Consider the following 19815-nt stretch of genomic DNA (forward strand, 5'->3'; position numbering starts at 1 on the left):
ACAAAAAGTCACAAAAGAGTGCCCCTTTAAAGTAGGCATGCTGTTTTCACAAATATGACTGGTATCCACTCAAGTAACATTGGGTCTGTTTGGGGTCAACTTGACCCCAGCAAAAACACATTGTAGAAAAATGACAATGAAACAAATCCAATTTCACAGATGTACAATCGTATTTCTAAATCAATCAATCAGAGAATGTACGTACATCAATCAGAGAATCTTGGCCTGTGAATATTCCTTGCATTTATTCATTTTTTATATCTGGGATCTTTTGAGACCACAAACAGTAGTGATGTAAAATATTTAATTACAAAATGTTTGTTTATGATCAGCTATCACAATATTGGGAAAAGGCAGCAAGTATCAACCTAATAATGTACATCAACATTAAATGGATATTTAACCCAACAATGAAAATTCTGTACTCACCCCCATGTTGTTTCAAACCCATATTAATTTATTTTCCCTGCGAAACCCAAAAATGTCTTCTGCGAAAGACATCTCCTATTGTCTTCCTTAGAAGAAAGAAATTCAATCGGGGTTAGAACTATGCTCTAAAGCTGCAACCATAGCATGTGTGTGAAGAATGTGCACTTTCCATCTAGCCGGAAAGCCACAGACATCACTTTCAATACATATTCACACGTAAATCAAGGGCCCAGAGCATCTAGACGGCCACTGAGTCATTTTTGACCCTTGAACGGTATGATGGAACATTTTCCAATGTATCCATGTATTACAGCTATGGTTGGCCAAAAAGAACGGCATCAGCTGTGTTTTACATCATGTTTTGTTACAGCAGTGAGACCTTGACTACACACAATTATTATTGTTGCTAAACATAGTCATTAAAAATCTAGGATTTAAACACAAATGTATTTAACAGGTCAGAAATGAACACGGTCTCAGAGCAAAAGTGTTAACGAAAGTGGCAAGAATGCCCCAAATTTCAAACTCCTCTTGTTTAAAGAAAAAAAATATATAATAAATTAACACTTAAAACTTAATATGACTTAATATTCTATTCTAGACCAAGGGAAGCATATTATCAACTGAAATATATAATTGGATTTAGATGAATTACAAATATTACACAAAGCGATTACACAGTGTATTATATATACATGGTTAGGTAAAAATATGCCATCATAAAGGTAAAACATTCCCCTAAATATTGAATTCAGGTGGCAAATATTGCCCTTTAATAAAGAACTATTAAACTAAGAAAAAGTACAAAATTCATGTTATGATGTTTTGTTTATTTGTTATAAGGAAAACACAACAGTATCCATAAAAGCAGAGGTGGCGAATCCATGGGGCTTCACCCAATAGTAATCATGACAGAGCAATGAATCCTGGGAAACTCCAGGACTCTATTTACAGTGTGCAAAAACAGAAACCTCAATGGTTAAAGCAGATAAAACAGACACACAGTAACCATCATTTAAAATGCCACATTGCATTTGGTTTTGTGAGGGGCAACAGAGCACATAGTTACAGGCTGCGTTTGAAAGGTTCATTCAAGTTACATGATAAAACTGTATTTCAGATCAGCACCAAGAATTAATGCATTAGCAGACACATCGTAGAGTCTTAAGACAGACTGAAGAAAGAGATAAAGATGACTTTGGGCAGAAGAACAGTTACTCTGCCAGATTGAAATACTGGGAAAAAGCAAAGGGAGGTATGTGTTTGAACTACAGCTAACTGGTCTCTGCATGGATCTCTCTCGCTCTCTCTCTCTGTGTCTGTCTGTCTGTCTGTCTGTGTCTCTCTCTCTCTCTCTCTCACACACACACACACAGGCACGCACACACACATGCACACGTCTCTTCTCCAAAAAGAATGCAAAGCCTAAGAAGTCTGCCACTCACATTACACATAAGATCTGAAGATATGTTTCAATATATAAGTTTATGCCTCTTACATATCACCCTTCTGTGAGGGCAGGAGTTTAATCTTAACGTCAACTTTAAGAGATAGAGAGAAAGGCAGAAACAAAGAAACAAAGATGAAAACTATGCAGATGCTGATCCAAAATTCAAAAGCCTCACACATTCTGAGGGATATCAAAAGTATCTAGAAATATATATATATCTATATCCACAATAGCTATGACACATATAGACAACCAAGCTAAAAATAAAATAAAAAATACAAATATTAAAAATAAAATGATAATAACGGCCTCTCTGCCCTCTTCTTCCTTCCATTCTCCACTGCCGCCACCCCTTTAACACATTATATTAAATAAGGCACAAATTTACACAAACAATTAAAATTTGGCTAGTTATTGTTCATCTATTTACACAAAACAGTTGTAGTTTTAATATTGATACAATGTTTGTTTCAACATACAATATAGGATTAACTCATGACCAGAGTTGGAGATAATTTTAGAGATTTGGACTTTTTACACCATGTCTTAGAAAGATGTGAACTGACAAGGTTTCAGTAACAAGTAATCTTTCTGTCCACACTAAAAAATGAAATTCAGACAATCAAAACGTATCTGATGTTTAATATATGTGGAGCATTGCTTTTATTATCACTTGTCACTTTATGGTATCATGTCTGGTTAAGAAATGGTGTGCAACGATTCTTCTATAGGAGATTATTTAGAATCTTAGATTTAACAAGATTGTTGATTTTAACAAAGGAGACAGAGGGGGTAATTACTAGAGCACCTCACAAGGTTTCTGCTACTTATAAACAAATACATTCTTCTTGGGTATATACATACATATCCTTCATTACACTAGAACCTATTCACCTCATTGGGGTCTGAATGTTGTGATGGAACCATTTGTCTAGCCTCTCGATTCTCTAGATTAGCTTTTCATAATCAGAATTTTAATTTGATTGAGTTTGTGTCTGAGCAGCATTGCACTGGTGGGCAGGACGGGGTGGATATTATTGCTTATGGATTTCACAGAAAACTGTACCAGTAGTGTGGGCATTTCAACAGGACATTTGCTTGAAAAATAAGGCTAAGGAAATACTTTTTGAGGGGTTCAACCATTTTGGCAATCTGGATACACACACTAGGCATGTATATGTACACATATTATGTGCAGATATGAACACACGCACACACACACATACATATATTTATACACACACACACATGCATATATACATGTTTCTAATTGGGATCATCACAGTTCATCAACTCTACGTCAACAGAATAGTTAGCCAAAGCAAGAAAGATCAGAATATCAGACAAAGATGTTTACACTTGTTTGGATAAAAGTTCAGGTCCAGAACTTCAGTAATGCCTGTCTAGACAGTCCAAAGCAACACTGTAAAGCCACACAGTCATCACTGCGGCAGCCTACATCTATGTGGGCGCGTACTCCCATAGCTCCTCCCTTCCTATTGGCCAATAGCTGAGCAATACCAATATGGTACAAATATATTAATGAAACTGAGGAAAAACAGGTTATAGTTCAAATGTAAAGTTGACAACACTGGCAGCCAATCTCTAGAGGATTTTCTTCTCATAAAGGCAGTTTATAATTCTTTCAATACCCCTTGTCCACATTCACAAAGTTTTCACAATGAGGTTGAGTTGCCTTTAAGAAAAACCACAGGCTTTTCTTCTCTGTCGTTCAGTAGTTGAACTTTCCTGCCTGGTTGACAGGTGAGCTGGCAGGGATGAACAGAGGTTTGGGCGGGACGTTGGGTTTGAGCGAGGCTGTCCGGCGGACGATAGCTCCACGGTGGACTTCCGGCTGCTCGCTGTAGCTGTGTTGGCGCGTTAGATATCCATTCGGGATCAGCGGGTGCCTCACGTCGCAACCCGAACTGCTGCCATTAGAGTTCATTCGGGACAGTAGGAGGGGCTGATGGGAGCTTTGCTGGTTGAAGCTGTGTTGCCTTGGCACCACCCCACCGCTGGTCATCTTGGGTGTTGTTATTAGCGAATGGCGTTGGGATGGGTGACGTGACACCCTCACTAGCGTGGACTGATGATGGGGAGGAATATCAGGTGGGATGTCCATGCGACGAGTGAGACTGTCACGAGGCAGTGTGGAGGAACTGTAATAGGGTGCGGACTCTGTTTCCGGGATTTGTGGCTGTACACGGTTTGCAAATGCCATCTGACTGGCACTGGCCGACATGGAGGAAGTGAGGACAGTGGGACTTTTACCAGTGGCCACGTTGATTTCGTGGATGTGTTTCAGTAGTTCATCAAGTGAGGTGACATCCACAATCTTGTGCGGGTAACAGTGATATGGCTGACTCACCAAACGCTCTGCATTGTGGACTTTACATTCCTCAAGGTGCGCTGAACCACCCAGTACCTGTCCATTGGACAGTCCATGGGAGAAGGGGAATATCTGATGCTGGATACCAGAGGTGGTTCGAGAAGCACCCATGTTATGGCATTTGGGTTCTTTTGCATTATTGCAGTTTTGATTCTTCTCCCATTGGTTCTTGAATGCCTTCATGCTCTTGATCGGAAGCTCTGGTGTCGAATCGGGTGTAGGCAAGCCAGAGAGCTCTGGCGAGTGGTGATGATGAGGGTGAATGAGCTCTGTCATGGCAGCATGGTGGGCATTTCTGCGGTGTGCCTGTTCTTTTCCGTTGGCAAAAAATGAGTTGTAGAGTTTCGGTGAAGACACCTCAAGCTTATCATCTTTGCTTTGACTCTCTAGCAAGCCGTTGAGCTTGGCCAGGCTGCGCAGGGATAGAGCATGAGGGATTGGTGCTTCTGGGTCTTTAGATAGCCTCTTGGTCTTGTTAACGTTGTGGTTGCAATAACAGGAAACGAGGAAACCGGAGAGGAAAGCGCCCAAGACAAACGCCACCAAGACACATGCAATCAGCAGAGTGTAGTGAACACTGTGGTTGGACTTATCTACCTCAGGGAGTCGGCGCACTCCTACAGAGAGAGAGAGAGAGAGAGAGAGAGAGAGAGAGAGAGAGAGAGAGAGAGAGATGAGTGTATTGTGAAGATACAGTGAGGTGCCAGTGAGGTTAGTTTTTAACAGTGTGAGAGAAGAACATAGTTCTGTTACACATGAAACTGCTCATAAACAAAGCTTTTTCTCTCATTTCTCCCCATTTTGGAATGCCCAATTCCCAATGTGCTCCAAGTCCTCGTGGTGGCGTAGTGACTTGCCTCAATCTGTGTGGTGAATCTCAGTTGCCTCTGTGTTTGAGACCATCAATTCACGCATCTTATCACGTGGCTTGTTGAGCGCGTTATCGCGGAGACATAGCGTGAGTGCAGGCTCCACGCTATTCTCCACGGTATCCATGCACAACTTTCCACATGCCCCACCGAGAGCGAGAACCACATTATATCGACCATGCGGAGGTTACCCTATGTGACTCTACCCTCCCCAGCAACCGGGCCAATTTGGTTGCTTAGGAAACCAGGCTGGAGTCACTCAGTACACCTTGGATTTGAACTCGCGACTCCAGGTGTGGTAGTCAGCATCTTTATTCACTGAGCTACTTCCTTATTTTTCTCATTCATTATTTCTCCCTTTCTTCTTTTTAGAGCGGCAGTAAATGGAAAAATCTGCTGATGTCTTACAGTGCAGGTTAGAGGTATGAGGAGTGTTTTACATTGGGAGGTCTTAACTGTAAGTTGCTTTGATAAGAAAGCATCTGCTAAGCATGTATGTAAATGTCACAAAGAAATGTCGTAAGGAATAATATACAGTTGGCTGGTCATTATCGCAAAATGAACATGGTGATTATTACTCAAACGTGAAGTGCTTTTTACACAGCTTCTTATAAAACAAATAGTAATACTTTACAATAAGTTTGTATGTGTTAACATACATTTTTCCAAATCTCTAAACCAAGACCAAAATGAACAATTGTAAACTCAGGTTGCTATGAGTTTTCTAACTAATATAAATTCCAGTTTTCCTACAGTGGACAATCAAAAATCTGAATAATACCTGACTTACATTGACAGAATGTTTGAACAGGCCAAGACTCCATGTGTCAAAAAATTCAAACTTAAACCCAAACAAGGCCTTTAATCTGTTTCAGTTTCAGTTTCTCTCTCTCTCTCTCTCTCTCTCTCTCTCTCTATCTTTTTCTCTCTCTCAATCCATCCATCTATCTGGCTGGCTGTTCTGTCTTTCTGTAATGTCTGTTTAACCATCAAAGTTCAAAACTAGTTTATCAATTTTACCACGGGTAAGGGGGCGTTCTTTGGCACAACGCAAAGCGGAGTAAAACAGCGTAGAACATGGCTCATCCTATCATAATTCAGGGTCTGAACTATCCATATCATAATTTCATTGAGTGGTTATTATACATCCATTTTTGACTGCATTGACCAACTGAATCAAGCATTCTAGAGAATTGTTTTTAAAAATAAAAGCAAGTAGAAAACCTTAATTGACTTGCCATCTTTTAAACATTCCTATTGATAAGGAGTACTTTAGATATCTGTGGGACATCATGTATTATCGGATATGGTTTAATAACACCTTTATCCTATCATGTAAAAATCTCTAAACTGAGACACTGGTGAGAAAAGTAAACTGCTGTGTGCCAAAACTAAACATATCCAAAGAGAATGTGTAGCATTATCTGTTTAAGACTCTTGGCAAGACCAGCAAAGTCTCACTGCCATTAACAGCACTATTTCAGTGAATAGCGACGGCAAACGCAATGTGGGTGGACCACCGGTAGCAATTTATTGTGTTACAGAGAAGAGAGAGAGACTCTGTGCTTTATCTAGCTGCTACAAATATAACTATGAATGCATAATAACTCTATGTGAAAAAAAAAACCCAAGTATAATCTTCCTCCATCAATGCAAACACTAGTTGTCGCCCGATATGTTTTTTTTTTATGGCTGATGCCGCTGTTCAGAGAGGGTGGCAGATAGGACGATACAATGCAGATATATCACACAATTTAATATAGCAAATAACAAAAATACATTTTCGAAATAAAATATATAAACTCTTATTTAGCATTATATTTACTAAATTTCACACAAAACTAAAAAAATTATATTGTAATATAAACAAGATTTTATTGAAAATAGGAGAGCGGGTGAGAATAATTTGATGGAGCGGGAGAACTAAGTGACAGATTTTCAGTGGTGCAAACTCAGGGTGCTTTCAAACTTGGTTTGACTGCTTGGACTGAACCAGACTTCGTTTCTTCACCCTCCCGCTGCCCACGCTGGTCTGTGATCACATCATATTATTTGGGTCCAAACCACGGTCTGATTATGTCATCAACGTGAGAACAAGTGGCAGCTGTTTACCACTGTAACTGGGTAACAACTCGAGAAGACGTCATTGTGTTAAGTGAAGTATTAAAGTTTGTCTCTTTGGATTTACCATGAAAACTTGTCATGCACAGAACAACACTTGTGTTTGTCTCCCGCAGGTGCATTGAATGTGCAATGATGTGATGAATATTAGCGTTTGTCTGTCGCGAGCCCGTGGATGCATTGCAAGAGATGTACAAATGTGAGCTGCTTTCTGAAGGCGGTGTATTTGGACACAAGCAGGTATGAGATTATATCATAATAATTGCGATCGCGAGCCTGCAAAGACGCAAATTATACGTCATCACAAGTGGTTCACTTCCATGATTTGGTACAATTGTGTTCATATTAGCAGCAAACAGTACCAGTGTTCAAATTAACCATACCCCAAGACCACCTTTTCAAGCGGACTCGGCTGCGGTTCCTGGGTGTGCACCAATGTTTGGAAAACAGCGTTCACATTATCCAAACGAACTGAACTTTGATATCATTCGACCCCAGGTGTGCACCAAAAGTGCTAGTGTGAAAGCACCCTTTTAGGTTGTGTTCACACTTGTTGTTTGGTTCTCTTGGTCCAGACCAAAACAAATTATACATTAATCCTGGTTTGCTTAGTGTTCACACTGGCATTTTTAACACCGAACCTAAGCTACAAAACAAAAGCCTCTTCGTTTGTTCTCAGCTGGTAAAAATACCACCATATATACATAAATCCAACGAGCGCATTTAGCCCAGCAGCCAGCATTGTTTTGGATGTTCGGCAAGTTCAGTCTTGATATACATCACTTTATGATGTATACACAAAATATACATCATAAAAGCTGTCCAATTAGGTTGTGACCTTATGCATTTTGCTTTATATCTTTAGGTTCGTTGTTTAAAATGTCAATGTGAACGCCAAGGGAAACGGGACTAAATGCATCATTTTCTTTTTTGTTCCAGACCAAGAGAACCGAACTACAAGTGTGAACACACCCTCTTTCAATCTTCCTTTTGGCTGGGTGAGGGACAATGTAGACCCACAGTAACTCCTAAAAGGGCTTTTTCACACCTGGCTCGTTTGGAGTGTTTCTTTCGGAACCTGGCGCGTTTTCTCCCTTGGTTTGGTTCATCTAGGCATATAAGAACAGGGCAATCGGACTCGGATCCACACCAAAACAATCGATCCGTGACCTCCTGAATGAGGTGGTGTCTAACCGATTGCAAACAAACTCTGTAGCGGTTCACTTGTGATGAGAATGCAAACTGACCCAAATAATATCCCTATAAAAACCATTAACATACCTGATGGATCTGTAGGTCAGCACGCCGCTGTAATTCATAATCAAAATGTGGATAGAGCCTATATTAGACATAATTGCATGTTTAAAATAGCCGTTACTTTAAATTCCTGAGGTAATTATACCTGGGATGGCAGCAAAACAAACACAGGTAGGACGATGTTAGCAACTTTATGACAGATGTACATAGCTTCACTCTTTCTGATGTGTGTTTGTTTGTGTGCATGGGAGAGAGAGAGAGAGCTCCGTGTCCATGAGAACAGGCACTTTTCAATACAGAAATAATGCAAAAGCAGCTAATGACAGATAAAAATATCCATGGTGACGGATTTTATTTGCAATGCAACCTCTGACTGGAATGCAAAGTTTTTGCCACTCAGAAGCTTGTTCTGGGGGGATGGGTGGAGGTAACCCCCCAATAATCAAAACATATTATTTATACCATGATCATTAGAAACATGTAAATGCTTCACATTGCAACCCCCCAAAATCTACACCCTTGCATAACTGTGACATAAACAGTAGTCCACAATTTGTAAGGTATATGCAGGTATATCATTTTAACCGGTATTTGGACATAAGAGCTAAATACCTGAACAGCACACAAACTTTGACCAATAAGAGGACAGTTTGCTCACATGTGATATTTCCTAACACAGTTTTGGTCCATTTTGAAATATTGCCTTGTGAAAGTGAACCGAACCAAGAAAATGCAACATTGTAACAATTTAGCTTCTGTTTTGAAACAATTTAAATGAGCTAGAGGACTGAAAACACCCTAAGAGTGGGTAAAAGAGATGGCAGTGAAAAGCAGAAGGGCGAAAGCATGTTAAATTGAAAGCAGACTTGTGAGCGATCTCTTAAAAATATAAGTAAGACTTAAGACTAATTAAATATGCATAATGTTGTATATATTATTTAATGCATTTAAAACATTTACCTAATTTGACATTAAATCAGATCCATTCTGTTTTGTCCTCTTTCTTAAGACTGGTCAAAATTGGAAAGCACAGGTTACACAGACAAATAATCCCTAATAATCCGAATACATTATGGAAAAATACATTTACATTATAGAAATACATTCTCAGAGAAAGACCTTTTTAAATACATTTTTTATTTATACTAAATTCAGATGATTTAATTTAATTATCAACAAGGCACAAGTATGAAACATAACAGTGAATCACTGTTAATGAGAAGGCCACAGGAGAACTGCTGTGGGCTAGTGACACATTATTTCATTTTCTTTCCTTAAAGGGATAGTTCCACCTAAAATTAAAGTTCTGTCATCATTTACTCACCCCCAGGTTGTTCCAAACCCATATTACTTTTTGTATTACTTCTGTGGACAGGAAATTTTAGGCAGAATGACAGCCTCAGTCACCATTCAGGGTCATGGTATAGAAAAATATGCAATTAAAGTGAATGGTGACAGACTGACATACTGCCTAAAATCTCTTTTCCACAAAAGAGTCATATGGCTTTGGAACAAACTGACTTGAGTAAATTATAATATAATTATACTTTTTTGAGTTATTTATCCCTTTAAGGGTGAAGGCAGCTTTTTTTTTTTTTTTTTACTTTCTCTTATTTCTCTAATGCCATTCACAGGCTGATCAATGGAAGACAGGGAGAGTGTTTCAGAAACCAGTTAAAAAAAAATGTTTTTCTTCCAAATGAATTCTCAGTCTATCTTTCTCTCTGTGTGGCTGATTGCCTGTAATATGCTCAGGTATGGAACATATGCACCATACATTTTATATCACTGAATAGATCAGGCCCATTTGGTTATATCAGGCGTCACAGAGCTTCAAGGGCTGTTGTTGTTCAGTTTATGTGCTTTTTCTCAGAACAACATGATAAGAAACAGCAACATTTTGTTTTGAGTCTGCTCTCCCTAGGAAGAGGCAGTTAAATCTCTGTTTATTGACTTCAAATATAAGGAGACCAGATGTTAAGTATATTGGCTATCACTCATTGTGTCTTTCAGAGACTTTAGGAAGTAGTTGTGTTAGGCTCATGGTTTTAATGGACTACCTTCTTGATTACCCAATTAACTCTGGTATGTTTGCGTTGATGTGAATGAGGCTACGCTGTCATAAGTAACCTTTCGGGGATGCATGTGGATCCAGCAGCTAGGGCGGACAGCTATGCAAAGTTCAGGGGCTTTTTAACATGGTAATTTTAAAAAGCTTAAAATTAAATGTCTACCACCAAGAGAACTAACAGCCTGTAATAATACAAAATGAGTGTATGTGTTCTCTACATATTCATTTCTGAACAATATTGTCAGCAGAACATTCTAGAGTCTAAATCATAAAAGTCAAAATCAAACAGCCACTATCCTGCACTCTCTGTATCTAGTCAGACCTAATTAAATGCCAAGAAATAACAAATTAATTCAGTCAAAAGGTGACTGACATCTTCTAATCTCCACACAGGGGTGCAAAATTTTCATCTTGAAAATTAAACATGGATGAGTATTACTCCACCTCATGATGGAATGTAATTGACAATATGAGTGACAGGCACACCGTGAACAGCAAACAAAGGTAAGTAATTGAGGGTGCCTGAAGTAGAAAATTAGAAAATGGGGGAAATACTTTCTTTAAATGGATCAGCATCTTATTTAAGAATGGCATCGCAAGTCATTTCTCTTGTAAATAGATCAGCTTTAGACATATGCATCTGTCTTAAAGCCTATTAAATCTCAGATGTATCGATTAACACATCTAAATCCATCTCTGCTAAAATCTGTTAAGTCCAGGTAGCATCACATAGTGGGTGATTTATCTATGTAGCAAGGAAAATTTAATCAGTAAAAACTAAAGGGATATGTACACTCACTGAACAATTTATAAGAAACCTCTTCTTATTCATGTCATTATCTAATCAGCAGTGGAAGCAGTGCAATGCATAAAATCATGCAGATACAGGTCAGGGGCTTCAGTTAATGTTCACATTAATCATCAGAATGGGGAAAAATGTGAGCTCAATTATTTCAACCGTGGCTTGATTTATGGTGCCAGATGGGCTGGTATGAGTATTTCTGTAACTGCTGATCTCCTGGGATTTTCACGTACAACAGTTATAGAGTTGTGAATGGTGCCAAAAACAAAAAACATCCAGTGAGTGGCAGTTCTGCGGATGGAAATGTCTCATTGATGAGAGAGGTCAATGGAGAATGGCCAGAATGGTCCAAGCTGACAGAAAGGCTACGGGAACTCAGATAACCACTCTGAGATGCTATTCTGCAATTACTACAATTGTACAGAGTGCACACCATGTTGAACCTTGAGGCGGATGGGCTACAACAGCAGAAGACGATGTCGGGCACTTTAATAGGACCATAGTAATAAAGTGCTACGTGAGTGTAGAAAAGAAAAAAGACCTGCCAATATTTTAGAAAAATCAACAGCAAAGGGTTCATTTGTTTGAACTTTAACAGCACTTAACCTGTGTGTAGCTGTGCCTGGGATAACGCTGTGGCTTTATGTTTAGCTCCACAGAGTTCAACACAAATCATGTGAAAGGGCATTTAGAATCCACAGAACTGACATAAATCAATACAGTTTACAACTGATTAAATATCACATTTAAATATATCATGCATAATTTGATGCATCATGCATTGATAGCTGAATAAAGCAGGTATCTGATAGAAAAATGATTCTTCTCGTGTCGTGCCTTCAAACAAGAGATGGTGAACACAGTTAAATTCATGCAGCAGATTTACACACTTGTTTACACATCACACAAGCAGAAACAAACGCGAAAAATCAAGGATAAGCCAGTGCCGGTCCAGCTCAGGATTCTACGAACCTCAGGGAAAAAAAGAAAACATGCAGGAGACAATCAAAATAGCTACAGCCTCACTCTGAAGCCTGAGTTCAGGGTGAGAGAGCATGCCATTTACACTTAATTCTAGTTTCCAAATCCTTCTAAGAACATTCTAGAACTCTACTTGAGACAAAACAAGGCGGCAGAGAGTTCTAGAACTCTTTAAGGCAATAATCTTCCAGTCTGAAAACAGAGCTCAGGCTCTACCAGACTCTAAATTAAACGCAGAGGGAGGGAAAAGAGAGGCTTAAGAACATAAGGTGAAGCATTAGTCTAAAAAAAAAAAAAAACAGGCAGATTAACAGAACACTACATCTCTCTGGTCAGAAGGACCTGAGGAAGGGAGGAAGGAGAGCAGGGAAAGGAGAGGAGGGCAGAGGGTTTCAGGAAGCACATAAGATGGATCAAAACACTGTATGAGCCCACAGTTCTTTTAAAAATAAGCAATGTGGATATAGGAGTGTTACTTAAAGGGATAGTTCAGTATAAAATGAAAAAAAAAAAAATGAAAAAGAAAATTTCATCATTTATTCAGCCTCATGTTGTTCCAAACCTGTATGTTCATTTATGAAACATACAATGAAAGTGGAAGGGGACCGAGGACAGCTGTGGTCATCATTTACATTAAATTGAACAGAAAAGAGCCGACTGGACACTGCTCGATAACTCAATTTGTGTTTCATGCAAGAACATATGGGTTTGGAACAATGTAAGGGTGAGTAAATGATGACAGAATTAAAGTTTTTGGTGAACCATCCCTTTAATAGCTTAGATTTGAGTGTGCATGTGTGAGGGAATGAGTTGGCCTGATATAAGGAACATTTTTCAGGAAACTATTTTTCTGACCTTTGGTAACGGACATTATTACCTGGCTCTGCCTACATGGGCAGCAAGTTGGCTGTGACATTTACAAGTGAAACACTTTAATGAGATGGACAGCACTTAGCTCTTTTCTGGACCAGAGCTCCTGTAAAGTCGATTACACCCGTTACCACACCTGCAGTGGATTTCATTTATTTTTTTACTGGGAACCGTGGAGCCCAAAGATTTCTCACATCTTCCTTTTCATTCATTAACTTTCCCTTTCCTCCACGCAAATGCCTCAATCTCTTGCACCCAATTTCAATGGTTTTGTTCACATTGTTTTACTGAAAGGTATAGGGTGATTCTCACAAAACTGGTCAAGAAAATGTCAAACCCATATCAATAGAAAAAAATATTTTCCTCATGCAAAATATAATGTAATATTTTTTGTATTTAAGTTTATTTGCAGGACACTTAAAGAGATAGTTCACCCAAAATTTTTAATTCTCACACCATTCACTAATGCCATCACAGATGTGTGTGACTTCATTTCTTCTGCTTAAAACAAACAAAGATTTTAGGAGAATATCTCAGCTCTGTAGGTACATTCAATGCAAGTGAATAGTGGCCAGAACTTTGAAGCTCAAAAAGGACATAAAGGCAGCATAAAAGTAATCCATATGAATCTAATGGTTAAATCTATATCTTCAGAAGATGTTTGATAAGTGTTGGTGAGAAACAAACCAACATTTAAGTCCTTTTTTCCCATAAATTCTCCTCCCTGCATTGTAGGTGGTGAAATGCACGAAGAATACGAATTGCCAAAAACAAAAGAAGAATGTGATCGTCTTCTTTAATATGTGGAGATTTATAGTAAAAAAAGGACTTGATCTTAATCTGTTTCTCACCCATACATATCATATAATTTCTGAAGACATGGATTTAAACACTGGGGTCTCATGTATATTTTTTTTTTTTGCTGCCTTTATGTGCTTTTTTGACCTTCAAAGTTCTTGCCACCATTCAATTGCATTTCAAATCTTTGTTTGTGTTCTGCAAAAGAAATAAACTCATACACATCTGGGGTGGCATGAGGGTGAGTAAATGATGAGAGAATCCTTAGTTTTGGGTGAACTATCCCTTTAAGAAAATGTACCCTGCAATTCTCATAATTGTAACACATCCAGATATTTTACTATTCCCATTGTTTTTCATGTAAATTTTCCTAACCATAACACAGTCAAATATAAAAGTACAACAGAAAAAAATATGCTGTTGTACAATTTAAAAACATTTCTATATGCAAGATATAGTATTTTTTTAGTTTTTGGAGAAAACTATGACCAGGATATTTTTTGTGTAAATTACCCTATGACTCTTTAATTCATACTACAGCTTATATGAGTGTCTCAAGTACTGTCTGCATGAACAAATAATATTCTAGAAACACAACAGCTTTGAATTATTATTTTTTGTTTTGTGTGTGTGTGTGTGTGTGTGTGTGTATACCGAAATAAGACCAAAAAACAAACTTAAAATAAACGCTTATGTTGCTTTGTTGGAAAGACGGTGACTGGATATAAAACACCAAATGAAAAACTCAACAAACATGAGACAAGAGTGGCCCTTGCACTGTATGACATGGTAGCCCACTATATGTCTATTGCAGTTTCATTCACAAACCAATGGATTATCGAATTCACTACTTTAAAATAGTCAGTTTGGATATAGAATGAAGTTGTCACTCTAGTTTATAACAACTATGTGTGAACAGAACTGTACTTTGCACTCTAAAACATGACTGACAGCCATATTCTGCTGCTGCGTAAACGTAGCCAACCTGTCTCCATCACTTGCTGACACTTCTCAGTTCTCTATGTTTTCCACTGTCTTCATCCCTCTCTAAACCTCCATATTCCATTCTGTTTCTGCCGAGGTATTAATAGACTCTGCAGGGCCGAATGCGTCTCCGGGCTGGAGTTCATCATCAGTTCATCTTCCACTGTGTTTTAATGAGTTTCAGAGTCCGCCCACCCCCTCATAGCAGTCCATCCTCTGACACTCACGCAAATTATCTGGGGGCCAGAGGTCCTGCCATCATTCCACTTAATTTGAGTGTGTGAATGACCTGCGAGAAGGTGTGTTTAAAATAACATTAACAAGCAGTGTGTACTCTGTAGCTGCCACCTCAGAACAAATCGAGGTTTAGTTTTAGCAGACATCATTATCGCTTCCTTTTTTTATATATATACAGGGAGAGATTCATCCACGCATGCTGACGTGAATGCTAACTAAGGAAATAAGAATGGAATTAATTGCTTGACTTACAGCCCATGCTCACTAATATTAACCATAATGACGCAGATTGTGAATAATGCTAAAAATTGAATCATAGTGAATAACATTATCAGGCATATACGAGCATAAGTAATTGTTATGCAGGTAATTGCAAATTTAATTAAATCAGTGCAGTGTTATTATTGTTAATGACAAAGAACATAAGCTAAACTAAAGCTATAAATGTGCACTACGCTACAAGCTAAAACTCCAAAATTACTTCAGTTTTCATATTTTCGATCAACATTGGATGGTCCAATTTAGTAATTAATTTAGCAAATTAACAAGTAGTACGCATGCATCGAATGCATCATGTGTATACTTTGAAAGGCTGAGCTCTTGACCGTGCCCAAGATGTACTGGCACGTGGAAAAACTATGTACACCCTAGCTTTATGGGGCAGTTTACTACATTACAGCAGTAATGGCTCATTCACAGCACATATCATTATCAGCAGTATCCTGTTGTTGTGAATTTTTAATGCGTTAAAATTTGAATATAAGATACCATATACTAGCAGGGTGTGCAAAACAAATTATCAGCTGTCTAAAGGCTTAGAAGATTATGTGTATTAACACATGACCTCTCATCTCTTCACTAAGAGCCACAACAACAGAGGGATAGAGATACTGTATGGATGAGAAAAGAGTTGAAGAGAAAGAAAAAGAGAGAGAGGAAGGAAGAGATAAGGTTAGTTGTGACTCTTTATTAAACCACTGCACCTCTCCTTTCTGTGGGTCGTTTGATTGCCGAGTGCGTGACTGCTCTCGACCGAGTGGCTGAATAGATTGCACACTGGAAGTTTCTATCAGGCAGTGTCTACCTGCAGGCCTGGAGTCCTCTGTTTATTTAACGATTGCTGGTGCTTCTCATTATAGTCTGAGTGGATGATCATAGCAGCAGCCACAGGATTTATGATCATTTTGCTGCATTCTACTGAACTTCAGCCAGGGACACATGAGTGGAAACCAGACAAAGTACTTTTTGAGATATAGGGAGACGTAAAAGTAATAACACAACCGAGCACTGTATAATTCTTGTTTTTCTGTCTCTCTAGAAAGAAAAGCAGGGAAGGTCAAATGCAATCATTAATGAATAGCAAAAAAGTGAATCCTGAAAGTGTTTTTTTTTTTAATAAAGAGGATTATTTTTTAAAGTTGGTGTTTGTGTGAGTGCACCATGAATTACGTTATATTATTTGAGTATTTTGTGCCGTGGTGTGTGCAGCTGTGGGGTCACACAGTGGAATCCAATAGAGCGCTAGAAAAGTTTTAACTGGACAAAATGGCAGGCTTGAAGACAGACAATGGGCCAAGGGCCTCTCCCGCTCCCTTACCCTCCATCTCCACACTGACTGGCTCCAAGTCAGGAGAACCCTGCCCTCCCCGCCTCCCCTCCTCGGGGTGGGTACCTGTCTCAGGGACACCTTTGACTTTAGGCAGAGCTGGCCCCTGATTGGTTGTGGTGGCACTTGTGGGCGAGGTCTTTCCTGTGATTGTATTGGAAGGGGGCAACAAAGTTACCAATCAGAGATATCCATAATACGCATCATAAATCAGGAAAACAACAATGTAAACAGATCAATTAAAAATCATTACAGCAGAACCAACACATTTTGTACAATGCCATAAAATAAAATACAAATCAGACAAAATATCCATGTGAATTCTTTATAAATATTAAACGAATGCAATATTAATCATTATCATAGAAAAAAAGAAAAGAAAAATAATTAGAATTAACGTTTCATTTGGAGAACATTAAGTTAGAGTGGCTGTTGAATCAAGCTCACTTTATCACCACAGTAGGGAAGTAAAAAAAAATGACCATTCACAGTAGTGTGAATGTAATTTTTACACAACAATATCCTTAAGCTTAAGGTGTATTTTTTGTATAAGTTCATTAGTACTCAAAACTCTGGTTTTCTAAAACTTTTGTTTGTCTTTTGCATTTTTGTGCCAATATTTCCAGTTTCAGATGCCCCCAGTGCATTCTATGACAGTATGTGGATGTGTAGCATTTGATAGGAAGCAAGCAAAAGTTCAAAACTGAAATAATCCACAGAAAGCGAAGCCTAAGCTTCTTTTCAATCACTTCCCCCTCTCTTTCATTTTCTCCATCTGTCCCCCAAAAAGTGCTGATCATAAACACACTTACAGACCACAGACTTTGAGGTTATCCTTGTAAGACCGATACAGAGATTTAGCTCTTTACCTTCCTGGGCAGCTTTAATTACCAATGGCCTTGAAAACATTCCATTCCTGAAAGCATCCCTGTCCTGGAGCTCATGCTGCTGTGAAGAGCTCCATCACTGGACTAATGCTTAATGTAGCGGCACACAGTAGTCATCAGCACCAGCCAGTTGACCGGACCAAGCGTGAACCCCATCCTCTTTCTGTCCACCTCTAAATAAAGCCTGTCATCTTGCCATCTGTGTCACACAGCGCCTGCCCAACAGGAGTACTGAGGGCTGGCACAGGGGATGATTCTATTATCATTTCATTTCCTTTCTACCAATTTAAAGGGTGCTGGAAGAAAAGAACTGTCTGAAAACAGTGGAGCATTGTGGACATTTTTGTCTGGCCTTCACAATGGGATGGCTTTATCACACAGTAAAGTTCTGAGCATGTAATAACTCCTATTGAATGCAGGTAGAGTTCTAATTACTGTGCCACAGTGCCGTGGAAGGTTTTGTCTCAGCGTGAGGTGAGAAAGAGAGAGGGAAGGTATGCTGCTGTGTCATTTACAGAGGCTTGGAGAGGAGCTCTGGTGGGTTCAGCCACAAACTGAATTAATCGGTAGGGATGCTCATTGAAACTGGGCACCCACTGTGCGCTCTTTCACACCATACAAACCCCACACAGACAGTGTGGAGCACAGGGACACCATCCAGCATCCTACCTGTACCATTTCTCCAATGGGAAAACATCACTACAGACTTATGTCATGATGCACACACCTCTCTCTCTCTCTCTCTCTCTCTCTCCCTTCTTCCTTCCTTGTTTGTTTGTTTTTCAATGTCCATCATTTCCTGTTATTGGTGTCTCTCTTACCTTCCTTCCTTCCTCCGTGAATTATTCACTTCTCTCTAATTTGCTGATGGACAGATTGGAGGCTGTCTGGGAGATATATCTGTTCTGTAAAAAGCTGTAATTTAGCTATATAAAACAGTGGCACTGATTCATTAGTAAAATATTATAATAGATTAGATGACTTGGATATCTTATTGTTTACAAAACCTCATCTGTGCTAATATCCTAATGTGACTAAACCAGATGGTAATGCAAGGATTCTGAGTGGTACACAGAATATCTCTCCATGATCCACAGAGGAGGAGGATCTGTAATTTTGTGTGTGTATTTTAAGTCAGAGAATATTGTGTGACAATATTTTGCACTGGCTCAGATCACTCTACTCCCCCTTGTTTTAGAAGCAAGACCAGATGACACCACCCAGGGATGTTCACACACACCAGTCAAACGCACACACAGGTCAGCTGTCAGCTAGTATTAGCTCACAACTTTTTGAAATGTAATAGAGTAAATAAAAAATGCAACATTCGCTTTCTCCCTCATTTTTTATACAGTAACCCTACCCCTAAACCCAACTCTTACAGAAACCTTTTTGCATTCCATAATGACATTATTTAGTTTGTTTATGAAGCTGTTTTTCTAATGGGGACTTTTAGCTATTCCCACAATGTAGGTGATTTCAGGTTTTACTTTCCTTGTTGGGATATTTACTTTATGGGCAAAACCAGACTCACACATGCACACACTGTCTTTCACACATACTCCCTCTAACACACTAATATGCAAATTCTCTCCAGTCATTTCCTTCCTTTCTCGCACGCACGCACACGGACATGCGTGCGCGCACACACACACACACACACACACACACACACACACACACACACACACACACACACATGTAGTGTTTCCATGTTTTATGGGGACTTTCCATAGACATAATGGTTTTTATACTGTACAAACTTTATATTCTATCCCCTAAACCTAACCCTACCCCTAAACCTAACCCTCACAGAAAACTTTCTGCATTTTTAGATTTTCAAAAAACATAATTTTGTATGATTTATAAGCTGTTTTCCTCATGGGGACTGACAAAATGTCCCCACAAGGTCAAAAATTTCGGGTTTTACTATCCTTATGGGGACATTTGGTCCCCACAAAGTGATAAATACACGCTCACACGCACACACACACACACACACACACACACACACACACACACACACACACACACACACACACACACACACATTGGTGCAGC

The 19815-nt window shown here is 39.0% G+C and overlaps 1 protein-coding gene across 6 annotated transcripts in view; it reads right to left on the reverse strand.

Moving 5' to 3' along the window:
• Positions 1-1247: 1247 nt before the first annotated feature.
• LOC127655705 (semaphorin-6D-like) overlaps positions 1248-19815 on the reverse strand; it is a 204289-nt gene continuing 185721 nt past the window's right edge. For 4 of the 6 annotated variants that reach the window (XM_052143643.1, XM_052143645.1, XM_052143644.1 and 1 more), the window contains 2 exons: positions 16859-17011; positions 1248-4888 (listed from right to left, as the gene is read on the reverse strand). In XM_052143643.1, coding sequence (XP_051999603.1) covers positions 3612-4888; positions 16859-17011 — 1430 coding nt within the window. In that variant the 3' untranslated portion in view covers positions 1248-3611. The remainder of the gene's footprint in view (positions 4889-16858; positions 17012-19815) is intronic. The other 2 variants (XM_052143647.1, XM_052143648.1) reach the window with 2 other exon arrangements.

The sequence above is a fragment of the Xyrauchen texanus genome, chromosome 15, assembly GCF_025860055.1.
Source record: "Xyrauchen texanus isolate HMW12.3.18 chromosome 15, RBS_HiC_50CHRs, whole genome shotgun sequence".
Lineage (NCBI taxonomy): Eukaryota > Metazoa > Chordata > Actinopteri > Cypriniformes > Catostomidae > Xyrauchen > Xyrauchen texanus.